We start from the raw sequence: 21,850 nt of genomic DNA on the forward strand, positions 1-21,850 counted from the left end.
GGCTATGGAGGGGTGGGAGGGGGAATTGACACTTGCTAGGGAGGAGTGGAGCCATCTCTAGTTTTTCTCAGAAACTCCTGGTCTTCTTCAAGATAGGCTTGTCTGATAGGCTTGGGGCTGAAGAGATGGCTCAGTGGTTAAGAGCACTGGCTGCTCTTGCTGAAGACCCAGGTTCAGTTCCCAGCACCTACATGGTGGTTAACAATCATCTCTAATCCACTTCCAGTGAAATCCAACACCCTCTTCTGGCCTTCACAGGCATTGCAGGGCATGGGTGCACTTACATACATGCAAAGAAAACACTCATACATGTACAATAAAAGTACCTAGAAATAATAAATAAATAAATAAATAAATAAATAAATAAATAAAGGGCTTGTTTGATAGACTGGTCTGAATCATTCTTTGGGATGTCGTGCCATCCCATTTGGGAGGGAGGTATTAATTTTACACATTACCGCCTTCCCCAAGTCATGCAACACCTAACATCCCTCAACTTACCTCTGCTTTGCAGGGCTGGGGTCCCAAATTAGATCAAATTCAGCAATGCTGGAGAGAATGAGCTGGCATCTTTTTCTTTTTAAAAATTAAGTAATATTAATTTTTATTTTATGTGTATAGGTGCTTTGCCTGCATGTCCATAGGTATACCATGTGCATGCAATGTCCAGGCCAGAAGAGGGTGTTGAATCCCCTGGAACTGGAGTTATGGATAGTTGTGATCCACCATATGGATGCTGGAAACTGAACCTGGGTCCTCTGCAAAAGTAGTCAGTTCTCTTAACTGCTGAGCCACCTCTCCAGCCCTCTTTTTTCCAAAATTTACATCCATTTATTTGTGTGTGTGTGTGTGTGCATGCACACACACGCGCGCGTGCGCGCGCGCACACACACACACACACACACACACACACACACACAAGCATGTTAAGTCAGAAGACAACTTGCAGGAGTCAGTTCTCTCCTTCTATCATGTAGGTCCTGGGAACTGAACTCAGGCTACCGACCTTGGCAGCAAGCTCCTGTACTCACTGAGCCATCTCACCAGCCCTGGTTTCTGAGGGGAACCTTCCCTCTTCTTGCTGCTTTATTGAGTTCCCCTGTCTCAGAAACCTTACAGTCGCCAGAACACTGGATGTTTGCTCATAGTTTCTCTGCCATGAGTATTGGGATGCAGTCCAGCCTCCCCCATAGCTGGCAAGCCACGAAAGGACCACAGTGGAGAGAGCACCTTTATTTTGAAATACAGTAACAACATAGGTTCCTAATTACCTATAGAGACAGAGACTAGCCCAGGATAGGCCAGCAGGAGGTCAGACCTGCCCCAAGAGGGGCTAGCAGGGCCCAGAAGAACTAGGTCACAGCCTCATGTAAGCACCAAGAACTCTAAGGACTGACTATGCCTGCTGGGCGTTGGAGGGGGGATGTACCTCAGGGTGGTACCAGCACTTTCTGTGACCAAGAGACCAAGAGGCCTAGAGAGCTGTGGATAAGCCATTCTGGGCTACTGTGACCCAGCTCTGCCAGGACTTGCCAGGACCCTAGCCCCAAAGGGTGGGGACACGGGCAGTTTGACTCTCTGACAGGGGACGTGGACTTGCACTGTCCCATTGAAGAGGAAGGTGAGTGATTTCTCAAAGGGACTGGGAGGGATGGAGGCTGCAGGTCCTACCCTGACTGGACAGTCCCATTAAATGTTCTTCCTTTCAAATAGGAGTTTGGGAGGGTCAAGTAGGAGCTGGTGGGCTCAAGTAGGAGCTGGTGGGCTCAGCAAGACTGGGAAAAAGTATGGAGGAGCATTGCCAATTAGATTCAAAGGCCATTGACCCTCTCTCCCCCAAAGACCCTCTCTCATGGTCCAAAGTCCCTCAATGGTTTATCTGGGGTCTCCCTGGCCTCTGAAGGCTGATACCTTTCACCCCTAAGCCCTGGGATGTGAGCTGAGGAAAAGAGGCAGGCCCAAGTCCTGTAGCACCTGTGTGTCTTCCCAGGTGGCCCAGCTGCCCGGCAGCCTGGCTGTCTCAGTTGTCCTGATCCCACACCCTCCTGTCTGATTCGTTATGGAGAGGGGAAGAAACTAACAAAGTCCAGAGGTCATGGCTTCTGCAACAGAGAGGCCTGGGTTCAAATTCCACCCTGCTATCCATGATCCAGGTCATGTGTACCCTCCACATCTTGGTCCCCATGTTGAGTGGGGATAACAAGTCTACCTCCTAAAGGTTAAATGAGACAATACAGGGAAGGCACCACAGGCAGGCCCTGACAGAGTGGGGCTCTAAATAACTGAGATTCTTACACCTGCCACTCAGCCTACCCAGACCCTGTCTCCAGCAGGGAGTGGGAGGGGGGACAGGGGCAAAGGAAGGGCTCCGCTGGGGTATTAGTCCACTCTGAGCCCTGCCCTCCAGGGCCCCCAGGGTCCCAGAGTCCCTCACAATCATCCCTGCTTGATGTCCATTTTCACGTGGTATGCTGTCTGGAGGCAGCAGCCATTCAGCCCAGGGATGGGCTTGTCCTGGAGCACAAGACTCTTACTTCCTGCTGCTGGCCTGGTCAGAGCTCTTCTGTGCAGGATCAGGGCCCAGAAGGGCAGCCAGAATGCCATCTGGCTGAGGGCCTCCCCGCTTCATCTTGAGGTTGGCTCTCAGTGCTGCATCCTGGCCAGAGCCTCCCTCAGCGGGGGCCAGGGGATCTGGAAAGAGGGTGGAAGGGTGGCTCGAGACAGCCTGGGTGCGCTAAATGGTCTCTGCTTCCTGTGCCCAGCCATGGCAGGAAGCCCCTGTCCAGTGGGAGGTGGCAAAGCAGCTTCTTCCCTCATTCATTTGTTCACCAATTCATTCATCCATCCACACATTCATTCACTCACCCATTCATTCATTCACCACTGATTCATCCACTCTTCCATTTATTCATCCATCATCCATTCACTCACCCATTTATACTCTTCCATTCATTCACCTCCCATTTTTCATTCACACCTTTTTTCATTCACAGATCCACTCTCCCCTGTCCACCTGCTCCTTCCCCATTCATTCATTCATTCATTCATCGGCTGTCCATTCACTCATGCACTGGCTCACTCCCCCATTTGTTCCTGCTGCCACTCCTTCATTAATCCATGCCCCCACCCATTTGTTCTTTAATCAGTGCTGAGTGGCCTGAGCTCCAGACTCCGCAGAGGCACCAGCTCCCCCTTGTAGAAGGGTTCCCCCAATGTGTCAGGAAGACAGGCAGAGAGTTCATTCCACAATGACAGGGAAGATGGGAACAAAGATAGGCTCAGGGACAGCTTCACTGAGGAGGAAGCTTTCAGCATGTCCTGACATGGGAGCTAGTGGTCAGCAGTCAGAGGGACTGGCCTGAGCAAGGGATGGAGGTGGGAGGTAGCCTGCCATGGGTGGATGTGACTGGTCATAGCCCCATGATGCTGGAGAGGGTGTTGTGGAGCTGAGATTGGACACTCTGCAGCAGAGGGACAGTACCAAAGGAGTTTAGTGAGGCTCATCTGAGAGCCACACGGTGGAGTTTCTAAGACAGGGGACCACAGACCTTCAGCAGCCCCCAGGAGGCCAGCAGGGTGTGGGGCAGTGGGGGTCTGGTCATTGCTCACCGTGGACGCCGATCATGTGTTCCAGGATGAGGACCCTCTCCGCCAGGATCTTCAGCGCTTCTCGAAGCTGCTGCACACCCTCGCCCTGGTGGGGACAAGAGGTCAAGTTGAGGCACTGACTTTTGAGGAGATGGACATCAAAGTGAAAGAAAGCTGCATGGCCAAGGACAAGGCTACTGTCTTGTGCAGCCTGGTACTGTGTCAGGGCAGGTGGACATCTTTGCTGGTGGAATGAAAGAGATCTGCTGTTCTATTCAGAGCCTAACAGGTGTCTTATCGCTGGGTGTAAGAGCGAAGTCTCCCAGTCCAGGAGACAAAGGCAGTGGGAAACTGAGCACAGTCCATGTGCCCTAGTTGAGGAGGGAGCTTTGGGTGAACAGGGGTCTCCAGGGCCCTCTGTCAGACACACAACTAAGCTTCATTTCTCTAAGCCCCACATTACCTTCCCTCTTCTCTCTTCCCTCCCCCTCTCATTTCTCTTTCATTTCTCCCTATTTCTCCTCTTTCCTCCCCTGCAATCCTTCCCTCACTTGCCTACTTGCACTGTTTTAAATTTTATTTATTCATTTATTTTTATGTGCATGAGTGTTTTGCCTGCATGTATGTAAGTTCACCATGTAAGTACAATGCCTGAGGACACCAGAAGAGGCATTGCAGGCCGTGGAGCTGGAATTAGTTGCCAGCCACCATGGGGGTGCTGGGAATCAAGCCCAGATCTTCTGCAAGAGCAGCTGGTGCTCTTAACCACTCTCCATCCCCTTGCTTTCTTTTTCTTTTTTGAGACAGGGTTTCACTACACATGATCCTTCTGTCTTAGTCTGATAACAGGTGTGCACTCCCACTCCAGGCTCTCTCCTCTGTTCAGGTGCTACAAAAACCTCTCAGTCCTGCCCCCCCACCACCCAGGGCCTAACCTCTCTCCCAAAGCTCAGCCCTTCCCCCCTACCCATAGCATCCAGTCTCCTTTATCCTACTCCAAATCTCCTCAGCTCACCCTTGCAAAGCCTGCCATAGGCCCAGTTCTGACACAACCAGAAGGCCCTTAGGGAGTACATCATTTCCAGCCTGCTTATGGGCTACTGGGAATGGAACCCTGAGCACTGTGCATGTTAGGCAAGTACTGTACCAACTGAGCCACATCCCAGCCCTGCTTTTAAAGCTCCCCCTGTGTGGGAGTTAGAGAGCTGGCTTAGTGGTGAAGAGCACTAACTGGTCTTGCAGAGGACCCTGGGTTCAGTTACCAGCACCCACAGGGCAGCTGGCAACCATGTGTAACTCCAGTTCCAGGGAATCTGGTGCCCTCTTCTGGCCTCCATGGGCATTGCATGCATGGATAATGAACTTACATATATGCAGGCAAAATACTCATACACATAAAATAAAAATACATAAATAAAATGCAAAATAAAAGCTCCCCCTGTTGACCTCAATGCCATGATCACCTTTCCTTCACCTCCCTCCTCTTCCAAAGAGACTGGGTTCACATGGCCAAGCCCTTGCCCCAGTCACCTTGTTTTTGTCCTCACTAGTTAGGGTCCCAGTTAGAAGCCCCTCACTCGACCAGTCATACCACCCCCAGGTTGGTATGGTGACAGCTCTCTGTGGTTTGAGGCTCATTAAGGGTAGTGTCTTTTATAGACTTGGGGCCCCTCAGCCCCCCTAAGAATGATCCTCCCATCCCAGCCCCCAGGACAGTTACCCCACAGTCACCACAGTCTTCCCACTGTCCTGTGGCCAATATTGTGACCCCACTGTCACCTTGCAGAGTTGGGAACTACTGGGTGGCAAACAGTGACTGCCTTCCTGGTAATCAGCACCCAGCTCAGAGCTGACTGTGGGGTGCAGGGGTGGGGCCAGGGCTGGAAAATATCAAGGGCAGGAGGGCCTCATGAGACTTTATGTAGGGTGAACAAGGGGTTGCAGCATGGCCATTTGTTTATATGGACTGAACCAATGGGCTGAGCACCAGGAAGCTGAGAGCTATGTCTGGGCTCAGCTCTCTACAGGGGGCATGGCTGACAGGAATAATTACCTCTGCAGCGGTGGCCTTGTCCTCTTCTTCCCCCTTCCTGGGCTCACCCTAAGAAGCAAGTCTTACAGTCAATTTTGGAGGGATGCAGTCACCGCTCTGCCTTTTGGGGGCATGCAGGGACTGAAGACAGGTGGTCTGGGGTGCGAACAGGAGAAGAGGCCATGGCCCAGGGCACCCCTTGTACAGCCTGCCATAAGAGGTGTCTAGGGCCAGTTTTAATGACTTAGTTCTGCTTCTGATATGGGGGACCCAGGCTTAGAACTTGGGGAACTCATGTATCAGCTCTTTTAAGGATCCATTGAGCCCTCTTTGGATTCTATGTCTCTGTCTCTAAAATGAGGCTATTAAGGCCAGCATCATAACATCTACATGGTCAATGACTGCTGGGTGACTTTTGGTAAGTTGCACTACCTCTCTGTGCCTCCATTTCCTCGGATATCTAAAATTCAAGTAACAATTGTTCCTGGATCATTGCTATCAGGAGGAGGACACAGACTGATATTGATCAGGAGTTTAAACTAGAGCTTGGATCCTAGATCCACAGTTATCAGAGCAGTAACTGCTGTCCCTGAGTCCCAGACAGAATTCTGAGACGTCTAGAGAAGAAAAGGGACCTTCCTGGTCACACAGAACATGAATTTGTAGCCTCAGGCCCTACAGCATTAATATAAAATTCCAGTCGGGCGTACTGGAGAGATGGCTCAGCAGTTAAGAGCACTGGCTGCTCTTGCAGAGGACCTGGGTTTGGTTCCAAGCATGCACATGATGCCTAAAAATCATCTGTATCTCCAGTTCCAGGGAATCCAAGGCTTCTTCTAACCTCTGCAGGCACTTCATAACACAGGTACACTTACACCCATGCAGGCAATGCATTCATACACATAAAATATGAATAAAAAATAAAATAGAAAATTCCAGTCCATATGGTGTATTAACCCCAGATCTAAGCTTTGTGGTAGAGCCCCCAGGACTGTCACGCAACCTTAACTCCCAACATAAGACCATGTCCATCCTTGCCACACTTCCAGGCCGGGGCCCCACCTCCAGGACACCCCTTTGCTGTTCAGACAGCTCAGGCTGTACCTGGGTCCCTCCCTTCAACCCCTTTCCTAGTAGGAATGGACAAGGGCATGTTTGGGGACACTGTAGGTCCAAGGCCAGCCATAGCTCCCAATTTCCCAGTGCCTAGCCCATTGGCTCAGCCCATACTTACAGACGGCCCTGCCACAGCCCGCTCATCCACCAGGCCCTACAAAAACAGAAATCAATGCCTGTGGGGCCCTCTTGCTCTTAATGTTTTCTATCTCTAGCCACACCTATGCTGGAGCCCCATCCACAGTAGGAGTTTGACATTGAGCCTTGGCTGAGCCTTTGATCTGCTCTCTTGTACAATGAGGCAATGCCATGTGTGGGTATCCCAAGAAGGGAAACAGATAGCTGAGTAATTGGGTAGAAAGGCCAAAAAGTAACTGAGGCAGGAGGATGACATTATATGTGATAATTCCAAACCCAGATGGCTCTCAGAGTCCCAGTCCTGACATCACCCAGTGGCTCATAAAGCACCTCCTTTCACCAAAGTGGAAGCCTAGCTCCAGCCCTCTGAAAATGCAAATGACATCATGAAATTGCCCTTTCCCCAACATGAAACTCACTCAACCACTTCCGTCCATGTAAGAGAAATTCTCACTGAGGTCCACAGGTAAATCCCAGTGCACTTCACCTAACCGTTACAGCCTACTGTCCTGTGCTCACACCAACCAGCACCTGTTCTTCCCTCTGTCTAAACTGATGGACCACATAGTTGGAGAGACAGAGTGAGCCTGGGGTTTGGGACTGTGCAGTCATGCTTAGGTCTCTGCCTCCTCTCCAACTGGGGAAGAACTAAGGGTAGGAACAAGGGCCCAGGGGGCCATTTGGGTGATCTGGCTTAGTTCTGCTGATAGTGTCTGTGTAGAGTCCCGCAATGTCTAGCCTCTGTGGGACTCAGCTCATCAACAAAATGGAAATGATGCTAATCTGATACCTGCCTGCAGGAGGCTGAGTGAGTAACAAAAGACACTGGGACACTGTCACCCCAGACCATCCCCTGTACCACACAAGAAATGGGCAAGTCCTTACCTGGGATCCAGGTGCTCCGGGGGGTCCTGGGGGACCATATGGTCCTGGGGGACCTATGGGCAAAAATGGTCATTTGAGGTCATAAAAGTCCACCCCCCACACCAGATCTGTAGATGGACAGTCTCAGCCTCCCTCCCCTGCCTCTGCCCTGGGTCTCTCCCCATGGGAGGCAAATGAAGATCTCTTGAATGAATATCAGAGAAGGGGAGAAGACATACATTCCCCAGCCCCACGCCCCATCCTCAGAGCCCAGAATCCCATTTCCATTTACTCTGTCTATAATTCCTGTCTCTTCCAGGGCTAATCTACATGGGCACCCCAACTCTGAGCTAATCCAGAATGCCTCCAGCCCAGTCTGTAGTTCCCGGCCCATTTAGAAACTAGCCCATCCAACACCCTCCATCCATGTTGCCTTGGTTACCACGGCCATTCACCAACCCTGTGGCCACCCAAATCACATCCTGTTAGGGGCTTCTAAAGACTCCACAAGAGCCTAAACCAGGCCCTCTTCACCCTCACTTCACCCCACAGATACCCTTCTGGAAAGTTTCACTAATGCCATTCCTTCATTGACAAGAAAACTCATTTTTTTCTTTGTGTTTCTAGGCAGCATCACTTCCTCCAGGAAACCCTCCAGGATTTCTTTCTCCCCTCCTCTACACACATCCTTGGCATGGGTTAGCCTATGCTCATGGCTACTGTGGATTCCATGACTGACTCCCCTATGAGATAAGAGGTGCCCAGAGGATCAGGGTAGATCATATATGCCTTTCCCCCCATTTCCCTGCATAGGCCTGCACCTTTCAGGATACAGGTAGCCCTTGCTAGACCATACCAATGTGGCCACGTCAAGGAGGGGACATACCAAGCCACAGCCTAGTTATAAAACAAACACAATCTGACCAACCCCAGCATACTAGAGATGGAACATGTCACTTGGAAGTCCCCCATGGTTTGCTTCCTCATTCATCTCAAATGCAACTTTTTGAATGAACCCTACTCCAGTTCCTTCCCAGCTTTGCCTCTAACTGTGGCTTTCTCTCATCCTATGGAAGTGCAAAGAATGAACTCGGGGTTCTTGTGCATACAAGTTAGGCAGGTGCCTCATCCCTGAGCAACAGCCCTAGTCATTTACTGGGGGATTCCAGGCAAGGGCTCTACCACCAAACCACACCTCCAGCTCCTCATTGGAGGATTCTAGGCAAGGGCTCTATCGCTGAGCCACACCCCAGCTCCTTACTAGGAGATTCTAGCAAGTGCTCTACCACTGAGACACACCCCCAGCCCCTCACTGGGAGATTCTAGGCAGGTGTTCTACCACTGAATCACACCCCAGCCCCTCACTAGGGGATTCTAGGCAGGTGCTCTACCACTGAGCCACACCCCAGTCCCTCACTGAGGGATTCTAGGCTGGAGCTCTACCACTGGGCTGCATCTCTGTCCCCAGATAGAGGTAAGCAGCTGGGCCTGACTGCTGGCATTGGTCACCCACATTGCTTATCTGTTCACTCATGCAGCTCTTGGGGTGTGACATTGAGAAATGAGAAGTACCCAAGCCCTCTCTTCCCTTAGGGATCTTGTCTTTGCTGCTCACTGTACACCTGTGCCCCACTCCAAGCTCTCCAATCCCCCTGTGTGACCCCAGGTTGTCCCTTTGGAACCTGGTGCATCTTCCACTGTGGCCCATGGAAAGGCAGCCTGGGATAGCTTCCTTCAGACATCTATCATGTTCCAGCAGATGAGTTCATGATGGTGTGTCTAGTACTCCTCTAGGTGGGGGGGGGGGCTCACTTCAAGCCATATGGAGATTGGACCAGACCCAGGCCCCATGCCCATCTAGATAGCACAGGTTCTCAAAGTGGCTTCTAGCTTTTTCAAGACCCCTGGACTGAAGGCTGAGGATGTAGCTCAGTGGGTAGAGTGCTTCCTAGCGTGCAGGAAGCCCTGGTTTCCATCCCTAACACTGCATAAACCAGGCATGATGGTGCACTTCCACAATCCCAGCACCGGGGAGGTAGAGGCAGGAGGATCAGAAGTTGAAGATCATCCTCAGTTACATAGAATGCTTAGGACCAGCCTGGGCTACAAGAGACCCTGTTTTAAAAAAGATCTATGGGTTCATGCCAAGCCCAAGAAGGAATCTTCAATCCTCTTACCTGGGGGACCAGGGGGACCTCGGGGACCTGGAATGCCAGTCAGCACGGTGTCCACCACAGCAGGGCCCAGCTGGGAGTCTCCATCTGCAGAGAGAGCCAAATGGTCAGTGACCAGGCAAGGTGGAGGTGGCCAGATTTGTTGGCTGTGTCTGAGGGATCGGTGGGCTCCCCAGAGCTGAGGCCAGCAACCCCATCCTTCAGCAGTCCTTGAAAATGGACACAATGATACCACTGCTCAGAGTGGTGAGATGGGGCTGGAGAGATGGCTCTGTGGTTAAAGTACTTGTCACACAAGCATGAGGACCTGAGGTTTGAATTCTCAACATCTACATAAAAGCCAGGCATAGTGTCACTAGCTTGTCATTCCAGCACTGGGGGCTGGAGACAGAAGGATCCCTGGGGCTCACTGGCCAGATGGTCTAGCTAGCCCAATCAGTGAGCTCCAGGCCCAATGGGAGATCCTCAAATAATAAGGTGGAGGGCAATAGAGGAAGATACTTGATGTCAGCCTATGGCTTACACACCCCCACACAAACAGGTGCATAGAACACACACACACACACCACACCACACCACACACACACACCACACACACACACCACACACTCACACCACACCACACACACACCACACCACACACACACACCACACACACACACACACACACCACACAACACACACACACACACACCACACTACACACACACACACCACACCACACCACACCACACACACACACACACACAGAGTCATGGTGGATCCTCTGTCAGGCTCCTCATGACTCAGTGGTGTAGAGTAGTGAGCACTAGGGCCACTCCCAAGCATCAGTTATGTTCTCTGACTAGAACTTCTCTTCAAAGAAGCCCAGACTGCAAACCAAGAAACTTAGCACTGGCCCCTGTCCAGTTATGACACCTTCCCCACCTGCTACCCCACTCTGGATGTAGCTCAGCTCTGAATCCTGCTTGTGGGGACAAGCCCTCCTGATGCTCCATCAGCTGGGACTGTGTGTTTCTGCAACCATGGTGGCTTTTGCAGGGAGCATGACCATCCTGCTTTATAGAGGGGGAAACTGAGGCTGAGATTCAGGACTGGTTCTCAGCACCTGGGTGAGGTTTGTGTCATGTCGGAGTCAAAGGCTGAGCAGAAGTCTCCCCCACATTTCTATAAAAGCTGACAATAAGCTGACCACAGTGCCGGAGATGTCACCCATGCTTTCTTCAAGATTTTACTTTTCAAAAAATTAAATGAAAACAACCATTAAAGCTGGGCATGGTAGTGCACACATTTAATCCCAGCACCCGAGAGGCAGAGGGAGGAATATCTTTGTGAGTTCCAGGCCAGCCTGGTCTACACAGTAGACCAGGCCAGCTGGCATTACAGGGATTACTGGTCTCAAAAAATCATGTTTTAAATTAAAAATAATTAAAAAGGGGACTGGAGAAATGGCTCAGTGGTTAAGAGCACTAACTGCTCTTGCAGAGGACCCGGGTTCAATTCCCAGCACCTACATGGCGGCTATGAACCGTCCTTAACTCCAGCTCCAGGGGAATCTGAAGCCCTCTTCTGATGTCCACAGCATTGCACGACACGGATGCACTCACATACATGTAGGCAATACTCTCGTACACATAAAAAATAAAAATAATAAAATACTTTAAAAAATAATTTAAAAAATATTTTATTTTATTTTCAGGATTAGCAAGATAGTTCAACTGGTAAAAGCAATTGCCACCAAGCTTGATGAGCTGAGTTCAATCCCTGGACCTCACGTGGTGGAAGAAGAAAACTGATTCCCACAGGTTGTCTTCTGACCTCTACACAGATGCTGTGGCATGTGCCCTGCTCCATAATAACTAAATAGATAAGTGTAATTTTAAAAATTAAATTTACTTTTTAGTTTTAGTTTAATTTTCTCTTGGGGGTATAGTTATTTAGTTCTTGTGGTATTGGGGATTGAACTCAGAGCCTCATGCATGCTAGGCAGGTGCTCTACCACAGAGCCACACTGCAGCCCCTCACTGGGGGATTCTAGGCAGGTGCTCTACCACTGAGCCACACTGCAGCCCCTCACTGGGGGATTCTAGGCAGCTGCTCTACCACTGAGCCACCCCCCAGCCCCTCACTCGGGGATTCTAGGCAGCTGCTCTACCACTGAGCCACCCCCCAGCCCCTCACTCGGGGATTCTAGGCAGCTGCTCTACCACTGAGCCACCCCCCAGCCCCTCACTCGGGGATTCTAGGCAGCTGCTCTACCACTGAGCCACCCCCCAGCCCCTCACTCGGGGATTCTAGGCAGCTGCTCTACCACTGAGCCACCCCCCAGCCCCTCACTCGGGGATTCTAGGCAGCTGCTCTACCACTGAGCCACCCCCCAGCCCCTCACTGAAGGATTCTAGGCAGGTGTTCTACCACTGAGCCACACCCCAGCCCCTCACTCGGGGATTCTAGGCAGACACTCTACCACTGAGCCACACTGCAGCCCCTCACTGGGGGTTCTGGGCAGGAGCTCTACTACTGAGCCATGAGCCCAAACCATATTTTTCTTTTAAAATATACTTTGCTCTTTTGAGACAGGGACTCACCATGTAGTCCAGATTGGCCTCAAACTTGCATTGGTCCTTCTGCCTCAGCTTGCCAGTGCCAGGGTTGTAGGCTTGTGCCACCATGCCCAGTTCCCTCAAGAATTTAAAATAATCTCAAGATACTTAGCCAAAACCTTTTGTAGCCATGGGCTTTGTCTCTTCCACAGTCCCTCAGACCCAGAGCGCTTGACCCCAATGCTCTGTATCCTCATGTGGAAGCAGGTGTGTATGTGTGTTCTATGGCCCACTCTGCTCTCCAAGAGCCCGAGTTGGTTCACGCTGTTCCCTTCTGTGCCCAACACATAGTAGGTGCTCAGTAAACACCTGTTGAATGACTTATAGGGAGGGGACATAGAGAAGAAAATGAGGCAAGGTGGACTCTGGTAGAGTGGCCTTGCCAGGTAGGTAACTAGGGCCGCAACAGCAAACAGAGTAGGTGGCAGGTGGAGGTGAGGTGTGTTGGGACCCAGTGAACTGAGCTGTGAGGATCACCACAGACCTGGAGACCAGTGCCACCTTCCCAGGCGAACCCTCAAGGAGCCCCACTTACCAGCTGGTCCCTGGGAGCCAACTAACCATTGGCAAATCTCAGCTCCCCAGGATCCTGCAAGCAAAGCCAAGTCCCCTGACAGACATCTTGGCCCAACCTGCCCACCCACCTTGGGGCAGACACTCACTCTCCTTGTCTGTAGGTGGCTGCAGGGAATAGAGAACGCCTTGGGTACTGTCTGGCAAGAGGCCAGGGCTGCTGGCTGGTCCAGGAGGGCCTGGTGGACCAGGACGTCCCATTTCTCCAGGAAGCCCACGGGGCCCTGGTGGCCCCAAGAGACCTACAATGGAGAGTAAAGGAGTCACAGTGAAGCTGTCAACTGAGATGTTACAGACAGGGAAACTGAGGCCCAGAAGGGGATAGGCTTGGCCAGGATCATTTGGCCACTCAGTGGTGGGCTTGTGGACTCAGTCTTCTTGACGAGTACATGAAATGGATTCCCCCTCCTGGCCCAGTGCAGAGGGGACACCAGTAGAGTTGAGGATGGATGAAACCAGAGTGTTAGGAGCTATGCAGTGGGTGGAGACTCCAGCCAGATGTCTGTGGAACTCTGAGGCAAGGACTGAGGGTGGGCCAGCCCTGACCAGGGGTCAGAACCCTGCAGCAAAGAGGGGACTAAGGGATCCCTGAAAGTTGTGAACAAAACCCTGGGTCCTAGCAGCTCCACACCACCCCCAAAGTCTCTGTAGACTCTTGTCCTGCAAACCCCCTGACATGGAAGAGTGAAGGGGATAAGAAGAGAAAGAATTAACCAGAGGCTAACAAGCAAGATCGAGGTGTGGGATGCCACCCATGCTTGCAAAACCCTAGCCTCTTTCATCCAGGGTGTGACAGGGATGAGCGTTCCTTACCTGGAGGCCCCACTGGGCCCTTCTCTCCTGTCTGACCCCGGTCGCCTTTGGAACCTGGGGGTCCTGCAGGCCCGGGCGGTCCCATCTGTCCTGGAGGCCCTAGAGAAAGAGTGGTGTGAGATGAACACGGTAGTCAGAGGGACCATGGGGATCCAGGTCTGATCATGTGGGTTGTGTGCTCAGACAAGTAGCAGGCAGGTCTTCTGCCTTTGAGTCACAACCCCAGTCCCTCACTGGGGGATTCTAGGCAAGTGTGCCACAGGGTTAATCTGGTAGAAGGGCTCAGCTAGGGGCTTGAGATAAGAACTCTACCTGCTGAGGATCCAGGAGGCCAAGGAGAGAAAAAAGGAAGGAAGGAAGGAAGGAAGGAAGGAAGGAAGGAAGGAAGGAAGGGAGGGAGGAAAAAAAAAAAAATTCCAGGAGTCACGATTTGTAGGGTGTGTCTGCCACCTGGTGGCCCAACATGGAATTTCACTTTCTATAATAAAGTTCCAGCCCGCCGGCCAGATATACTTTTTTCTTTTTTTAGGATACTCTTTTTATTTTTTTATTTTATTTTACTTTTTTAGAAAAAGCATTTCATTACAGCTTTAACATACTCAATAACAATTTCCAGAGCAAAGATGCTTCTCTTTCAAAAGTGGTTATAAAATTTTTAGATTCACAGTTGAATTAATAGTTATACAATGTTGAACTCAGTATAAACCCTGTAAGACATAAAATTGAATGAGTTTTCAACCTTTAAGAAAGATCTGCATCTCATTTCAAAATACACTGTTTCTTACAGAAAGACTCATTGTTTTTGCTAATAACACTTAGATGTTGGCGCATGTGTCTCTAATCTGTATGTATCTGATTATTAATAGTCATGGTCGGTTGCACTTGGATCCTTGGCACTCTGTATGGATATAAAGTCATCGGGTATATTTCAGTGATAATGTTTGTCACCTCTACTAATTAAAATGACATAAATTTTTATGCTTTTTCCTCAAATATAATTCATTTTTTAAATTTGTTGATTTTTTTATGTGTATATCACACAGAACATCCCAAACAATCTTATTCGTCTATATACCCACTTCCCAGATGGCACCCTCCCATAGCCTCCCCCCCCAATAGAGCCCTTTTACTCTGTCTTCCCTGCTACTGTCCACTGTGTTGTTGGCACCCCCAGCTATTCCCCAGTACTTGTTCACAGATGCACTTTGAGACAACCCAACTAGCCAGGTTAGGGCCTAGGTCATCCGAGAGATGGGGTGAACGGCAGGTGTGGTGTACTCTGAGATGAATCCAGGGGATCCACTTAGAGAGGAGAAACAGGGCATGTTGTTCATATCTCTGGGGCTCTTTATTTTTTTTTTTTTTCAGTCTTTTTGAGACAGGTCTCACTGTCTAGCTGGACTGGAACTCACTATGTAGACTAGGCTGGCCTTGAACTCATAGAAATCTGCCTGCCTCTGCCTCCCAAGTGCTGGGATTAAAGGTGTGAGCCACCATGCCTGGTGTCTCTGGAGCTCTTGTGGGACTATGAATTGATCGGTAAAAAAGTTCAGTTTACTTGGCGTGGTGGCCCACACTTAATTTAATCCCAGCACTCAGGAGGCAGAGGCAGGTGGATCTCTGTGAGTTCAAGGCCAGCAGGGTCTACATATCGAATTTCAGGCCAGTTGGGGCTACAGGGAGACCCTGTCTCAAAAAGACCAAAATAATAATAAATTAATAAAAAGTCCAGTTTTCTGGGTGACTCCAGGACAGTTACCTAACTTCTCTGAGATTTAGTAGTCTCCTCTGTAATTCCACATGCACTCACATACTTTGGGTAAAGATTAGAAATAGCATCGACAGCCAGGCAAGGCTGCCTGCACCTTTAAGCCCAGCACTGTTGCAATGGGGTGGTGGACACAGGAGGATCTCTGGGGCTCTCTGGCCACTGGATTAACTCCAGGTTCAATGAAAGACCCAGTTTCAAGGGAATAAGAAGGAGCCTAACAGAGCAGGACACCTGATGACCTCCTCTGGCCTCTGCATGTGTGCAGGGGCAGACACACCTGCACATACGTGTGCATATACCACACACGCTACCATCACCACCACACAAAAGAACTTGTCACCTGTCTGGCCTAGAGCAATGTGAACATATCCAGTGGTCCCTGCAGCAGGGGCAGTAGATCCCATTGACAGATTCTACTTAATCGACCAACTCCATGGTAACCAGCCTGGAGCCAGCACTAGGCAGGTGTTCTAACTAGGTTTAACTGTTAACTTGACACAGTCTAGAGTCACCTGAGAAGGGAGTCTCAACTGAGGGATTTCCCAGATCAGATGGCCTGTGGGAATATCTGTGGAGGAGGAGTCTCTTAATTGCTAGTTAATATAGGAAGACCCAGCCTACTGTGGGTGGCGCCATTTCCTAGGCAGGTGGTTCTTGGCTGTATAAGAAAGCTAGCTGAGCATGAGCCTGTGAGTGAGCCAGCAAGCAGCATCCTCCATGGTTCCTGCTTGAGTCCTGTCCTGACTTCCCTCAGTGGTGGATTGTGACCTGAAATAAACCCTTTCCTCCTCTAAATTGCTTTTGGTCAGAATGTTTTATCACAAAAACAAAAAGGAACTTAGAACAGCAGGCATTTGATAAGTGTAATTCTGTGGGCTGCAAATAACAGTACTATTCTACAGATAAGGTTGCAGATCCCAGGCCTCAGGGTAGATGCTATAGAAAGAACATTTCATTTTACCCTTGACTATGTGACAAAAAAGCCAGGCGTGGTGGTACAGGTCTATAATCCCAGCACTCAGGAGGCTGAGGCAGAAGGATTGGGAATTGGACTACAGAGCTTGGGGTGGATCTATAAGGCTTCTTGTGTCTTAGGAACATCTGAGCTGCACCCCAACCCTTCACTGGGGGATTCTAGGCAGGTGCTCTACCACTGAGACACATGCCAGCCCCTCATTGGGGGATTCTAGGCAAAGCTCTACCATTGAACCACACCCCCACATGCCCACTGGGGGATTCTATGCAGGTGTTCTGCCACTGAGCCACACCCCACCTCCTCATTGGGAGATTCAAAGCAGGTGCTTTACCATTAAGCCATGTTCCAAATCCCTTAGTGGGGATTCTAGGCAAGTGTTGTACCACTGCGCCATGCTCCTAACCCCTCACTGGGAGATTCTAAGCAAGCATTCTACCACTGAGCTACATCCCTAACCCTTAATTTCACTTTTTCTTTTGAGACAGAGTTTTGCTAATTTTCCCAGACTGGCTTTAAACTCTATGACTTAGGCAAACCTAAACTTATAATCCTGCCTCAATTTTCCAGGCAGCTGAGATAACAAGGTACTAGGCCTGGCCAGATCGTTCGTTAAAAAAAAAAAAAAAAAAAAGAATGTAAAATCCTGATTTTTATGTGCAACCCACCCATTTTTTAATATTAATTCAAATTTCAACATATCACATAACCATACTAGACCCAGGAGGCCTATGCATGGAGGCCCCTGAGCACCTATGCTGACCTCATTGGCCAGCTTGTGTCCTCCCCTGTGGGCTCTGCTCACCAGCTGGGCCTGTGGGTCTTCTCCTTTGAGGCCCTGGATGAGCAATGGGAATGGCATCTGGGAGAAAATCCTCATTCCAGGTTGATGGGGTGCTCTGCGGAGGTGGCAGGTTGTTGTCTGGGCCTGATGGCTGCTCTGCTGCTTCCAACAGGAGGACCTGACCAGAGAAGGGTGAAACATAAGGCCCTGGATAGTCAGAACAAAGACATGCTCAACAGATGAACAGATAGAGACAATGGGGTCTATGTACACAGTGGAGTATTATTCAACCATAAAGAAGAATCAAATTTGTTATTTTCAGGGAAATGGGTGGAAATAAAGATCATCATGTTAGGTGAAATTAAGCCAGACACAGAAAGACAAATTATTGTATGTTTTCTCTCATATTCAGAATGTAGAATGGTCATGGGATTTTATCACAGCAACAGAAAAGTAACAAATACAGATGGGAGGATGGCTAGATGGCTAGATGAATGGATGGGAAAATGAATTCATTGATGGAAGGGGTGGATGGGAACATGGATGTCACAGATGTATGTATATATGGGTGGATGGATTGTTGGATGGATGAGTGAATTGATCAATGGGTGGTGGATGGATAGATGGATAGACAAATGGATGGAAGGATGGGCGGTTATATAGATGAATGGATATGAAGATGGATGGACAGAAAGATGGATAGATGGAAGATTAATTGATAGGCAGGTGAATGAATGGATGGATGGATAGATGATGGACGGGAAGATGGATCATGGTAGGAAAGGCATGGCAACAGCCAAGGCTAGACGTGGGGTAGAAGCAGGAAGCTGGCTGGTCACATTTTCATCTGCTCACAGGAGACACAAATGAATAAATGGATGAGTACAGGGGGAGGTGAGTGAATAGAGAGATGGATGGAAAGATGTGTGGTCGTATGGGTGAATGGATGGGAAGATGGATGGATGAGTAGACAGGAAGGTGGATGAGTAGATGGGAAGGTGGATGGATGGATGAGCGGATGGATAGAAGGGTGTATGGGCGTATGGGTGGGTAGGAAGGTGGATGGATGATGGGTGGGTGGATGAATGGGAAGATAGATTAATAGAGGGAAGAAAGGAGGATATAAATGGCCCATTTTGGCACATGGTCCTTGGGAACTCTCCAGCAAAACAAAAGGAGGCTGGGAATCTTCAGTACCCTCTGGAAGTCCGCCCTGCCCTCCCTCCTCCACAGAAACAGAGGCCAAAGATAACAAAGACCCAGAGCCTGAGCTCCAGAGACTCTCCCTTAATTCAAGTTTCCAAGTGCATATTAAAATGCCATAACAAAACCCATTAATCTGCTAATTTAAAAAATTCTGAGCCAACGAGTTCCTGCTATTCTCAAAGATGCCAGCAGAGGGCGCAGTGTGCACGGACCGAGCTCAGGACAGCCACATCTCTCAGAATCCTGTGTGGAATCTGGTGGGCTCTAAGGCAGAGGGGTGCATCTGGGAACCCCGTTACTGCCAGTAAGGCTCGCTGCCCTCACACTACGGTCCGAGTCAGCCTGATGTTTCATGGGGGTGTGCACCACAAGGTTCCCTGAACAACCTCAAAATGAATCAGCAACTGGGGACTCCTCTCCACCCATCACCAGGCCCATCTCTGAGACACTTTTTCTGAGTCTTGAAACAAGAGGAGCCCTGGCTCTACCTCACAGGTAGAAGTGGAAACAGAGGCTCAGAGACTGTGAGGAAGTCCTTTGAGGTCACCCAGTGAGCAGGTTGTAATGCATAGGACCACATACTGTCCAATTTTCAGAGTGCCCAGGGCCTGGGTAGAAGCCCGTGGAGTCACGGAAGAGAGGAGAGACATTCAAATGAAAGTGGCCCCAGGGGGAATCTCCATCCCTTGACCATCCCCCACCCCCTGAACCCTTATGAGAAAGTGGGGCTCCAGTTCCTGTCCCAGCTACTGGGCATTCCAACTATTGTTAAGGCTTTGTAGCAGTAGAGGGGCTGGGGAAGTGAGGGCAGGATGACGTTACTCTGGGTGGCATGGGATGGGGGACCCAGAGCAGTTGAGGTGAGGATGGGGTGATCAAATATATAGCCCCTGGCGGGGGGAAGGAAGCTGCACCCCATATTTTGCCTAGCTGTAGAAAACATAAGATTGTTACTCAGTAAACTAGGGCAGGCTTCGGGGGTAACCATTCAGGTGCACTGTATCCCAGCATCCCCCAGGGCCCTAGAGATGAGCAAGGGCATAATCTCAGGCACATGACACTAGAGTAGGGCCACATAAGGAAGAGGATTCATGAGGGCTGGAGATGGATGGGACTGAAAGGGACCAGGATTTATGGAAGGCTGGAGGGATCCGGGGACAAGCACCCACACTGGGCTGCTGTGGACTGGCCCTGCTCTCCTTTTATGCCAAGCTCTGGGCTCACCCAAAGGGACCTGCCATCACCTCTTTGCTTCTGCATAAAAGCCCTGGTTGGCTTCTTCTGGAGAGGTCCGCATGGCTTCCATCGCCTCCAGAGTCCATGGACCTGGGCAGAGGTGTCATAGCCACAGCCAAATTTGAACCTGCCTCAGCCTGAGTTCACCATCTCCTGACTTCTCACTTGGAATGGCTGACCTCCCAGGGGAAAGAAATTTCACTCAGACAGAACATAATAGGGCTAAGTATGGGACACAGTCCAAGCAAACCAGACAGTGGGGCTGCTGAGATAGCTCAGCACTGACTGCCTGCTCCTGCAGAGACCTGGGTTCAACTCCCAGTACTCATATGGCAGCTTACAACCATCTGTAATTCTGGTTCCAGGAGATTGAACACCGTCTCTGGCTTCTGTGGGTATTGCACACACATGGTATACTTACATACATGCAGGCCAAACACATATACATAAAATAAAAATGAAAATAAAAATAATTTAAAAGAAAACCTGACTGTGGGGCTGCCAAGATTGTTGGCAGGTAAAGGTGTTTGGGACCCACATGGTGGAATGAGAAAACCGAGTGTGGCAAGTTGTCCTTCGACTTCCTCACATGTACCATGGCACATATGCACGCATGCACAAACAGTAAACAAATGTAAAAACATTTTTTAAAAAGGAAAAAAATGAAAACCAGACTGTCATCTTTTGAGGACAGTGAACCTATGATGTCATTACAGTCAGGTCCTCAGCTTCCTCCATCAGAGACCAGTGCTGCTGGGATTTTTGTAACCCTCACATGAGGAAATCTCTTTGGGTTCCTTGTGAGTTGTGAGGGAGGATGGGAAAAGGAAGACAGAAAGGAAGCCAGTGCCCTGCCAGCCTTCTGCCCACCACCCTGCCTGGGACAAGAGGAAACAGTCTAACTTGTCCCTACCCCTGCTGCTGTCCCTTGTCCCTTTATATCTTGCTTTATAACTCTCAATTGTGTATCCACGTGTGGCCCAGAAGAGGAAACATGATTGGCCTAAATCAGTTTTACCAGTCTCTTTCTGCTTGGCCTGGCACTAAATTTCTCAGCTGTTGATACCTGGGTGCTCACACAGCCCAGGTCTGGCCCATGAGATAATGAGTCTGTTGGAGTGCTCTGTCTCAGCCTTGCCTTTTCTATACTATTCAATATAGTGTGGGAGTGAGATGTCCCGAGATGCAGCAGCCACTGTGTGACACAGGGTACTACACAGGAGCCCAGACACTGGTTGCCTGGGGAGGTGGAGGGGAAGGGTCATGAAGGTCCTGGGTTCTTCAGCCACTGAGCTAAGCCAGACCAGGAAGGTCCTGAGCCATCAATTTCTAGACTTGTTGCTTGTTTGGGTTTTTTTGTTTGTTTGTTTTCATGGTTTTGAGACAGGATCTCCCTGTAGTCCCAGCTAGCCTGAAACTCACTATGAAGTTAAGACTGGCCTTGATCTCAGAGAGATCCACCTGCCTCTGCTTCCCAGGTATTGGGATTAAAGACATGCACCACCATACCCGGCTAGACTTGTTGAATAACAACAACAACAAAAACAATATATATATATATATATATATATACCTGAGTTTGAACTTATATGCTGGAATGAGCTACCATTAGCTGGGTTTGTGTCACTTATAAACAAGGGTCTGATGAACCAAACCAGGGATCTTGTCTGAGGAAACATAAGCCTCAGTTTCCACAATTCTGGGTTGCAGCTCTTCAGCAGGCTGTCTCTTTTGTACCTTTTTTGTCTTTGTAGTGCTAGGGATTGAATCCCAACCATGCTAATGCTATGCAAGTACTCTACCTCTGAGCCAGGACCCCAGCCCCTTACTGGGGGATTCTAGGCAGGCGCTCTACCTCTGATCCAGGACCCCAGCCCCTCATTGGGGGATTCTAGGTAGGTGTTCTACCACTGAGCCACATCCCAGCTCCTCACCGGGGGATTCTAGGCAGGTGCTCTACCACTGAGCCACACCCCAGC

At 49.9% G+C, this 21,850-nt stretch overlaps 1 protein-coding gene across 2 annotated transcripts in view; it reads right to left on the reverse strand.

The window, feature by feature from the left end:
- Nucleotides 1–1,139: 1,139 nt before the first annotated feature.
- Nucleotides 1,140–21,850, reverse strand: part of Col26a1 (collagen type XXVI alpha 1 chain) — a 167,499-nt gene continuing 146,788 nt past the window's right edge. For both annotated transcript variants that reach the window (XM_008832302.3, XM_008832301.3), the window contains exons 5-13: nt 17,451–17,607; nt 13,902–14,000; nt 13,178–13,330; nt 9,916–9,999; nt 7,760–7,812; nt 6,855–6,890; nt 5,642–5,689; nt 3,610–3,694; nt 1,140–2,691 (exon numbers count right to left, since the gene is read on the reverse strand). In XM_008832302.3, coding sequence (XP_008830524.1) covers nt 2,531–2,691; nt 3,610–3,694; nt 5,642–5,689; nt 6,855–6,890; nt 7,760–7,812; nt 9,916–9,999; nt 13,178–13,330; nt 13,902–14,000; nt 17,451–17,607 — 876 coding nt within the window. In that variant the 3' untranslated portion in view covers nt 1,140–2,530. The remainder of the gene's footprint in view (nt 2,692–3,609; nt 3,695–5,641; nt 5,690–6,854; nt 6,891–7,759; nt 7,813–9,915; nt 10,000–13,177; nt 13,331–13,901; nt 14,001–17,450; nt 17,608–21,850) is intronic.

The sequence above is a fragment of the Nannospalax galili genome, unplaced genomic scaffold, assembly GCF_000622305.1.
Source record: "Nannospalax galili isolate Female #2095 unplaced genomic scaffold, S.galili_v1.0 scaffold675, whole genome shotgun sequence".
Taxonomy (NCBI): Eukaryota; Metazoa; Chordata; class Mammalia; order Rodentia; family Spalacidae; genus Nannospalax; species Nannospalax galili.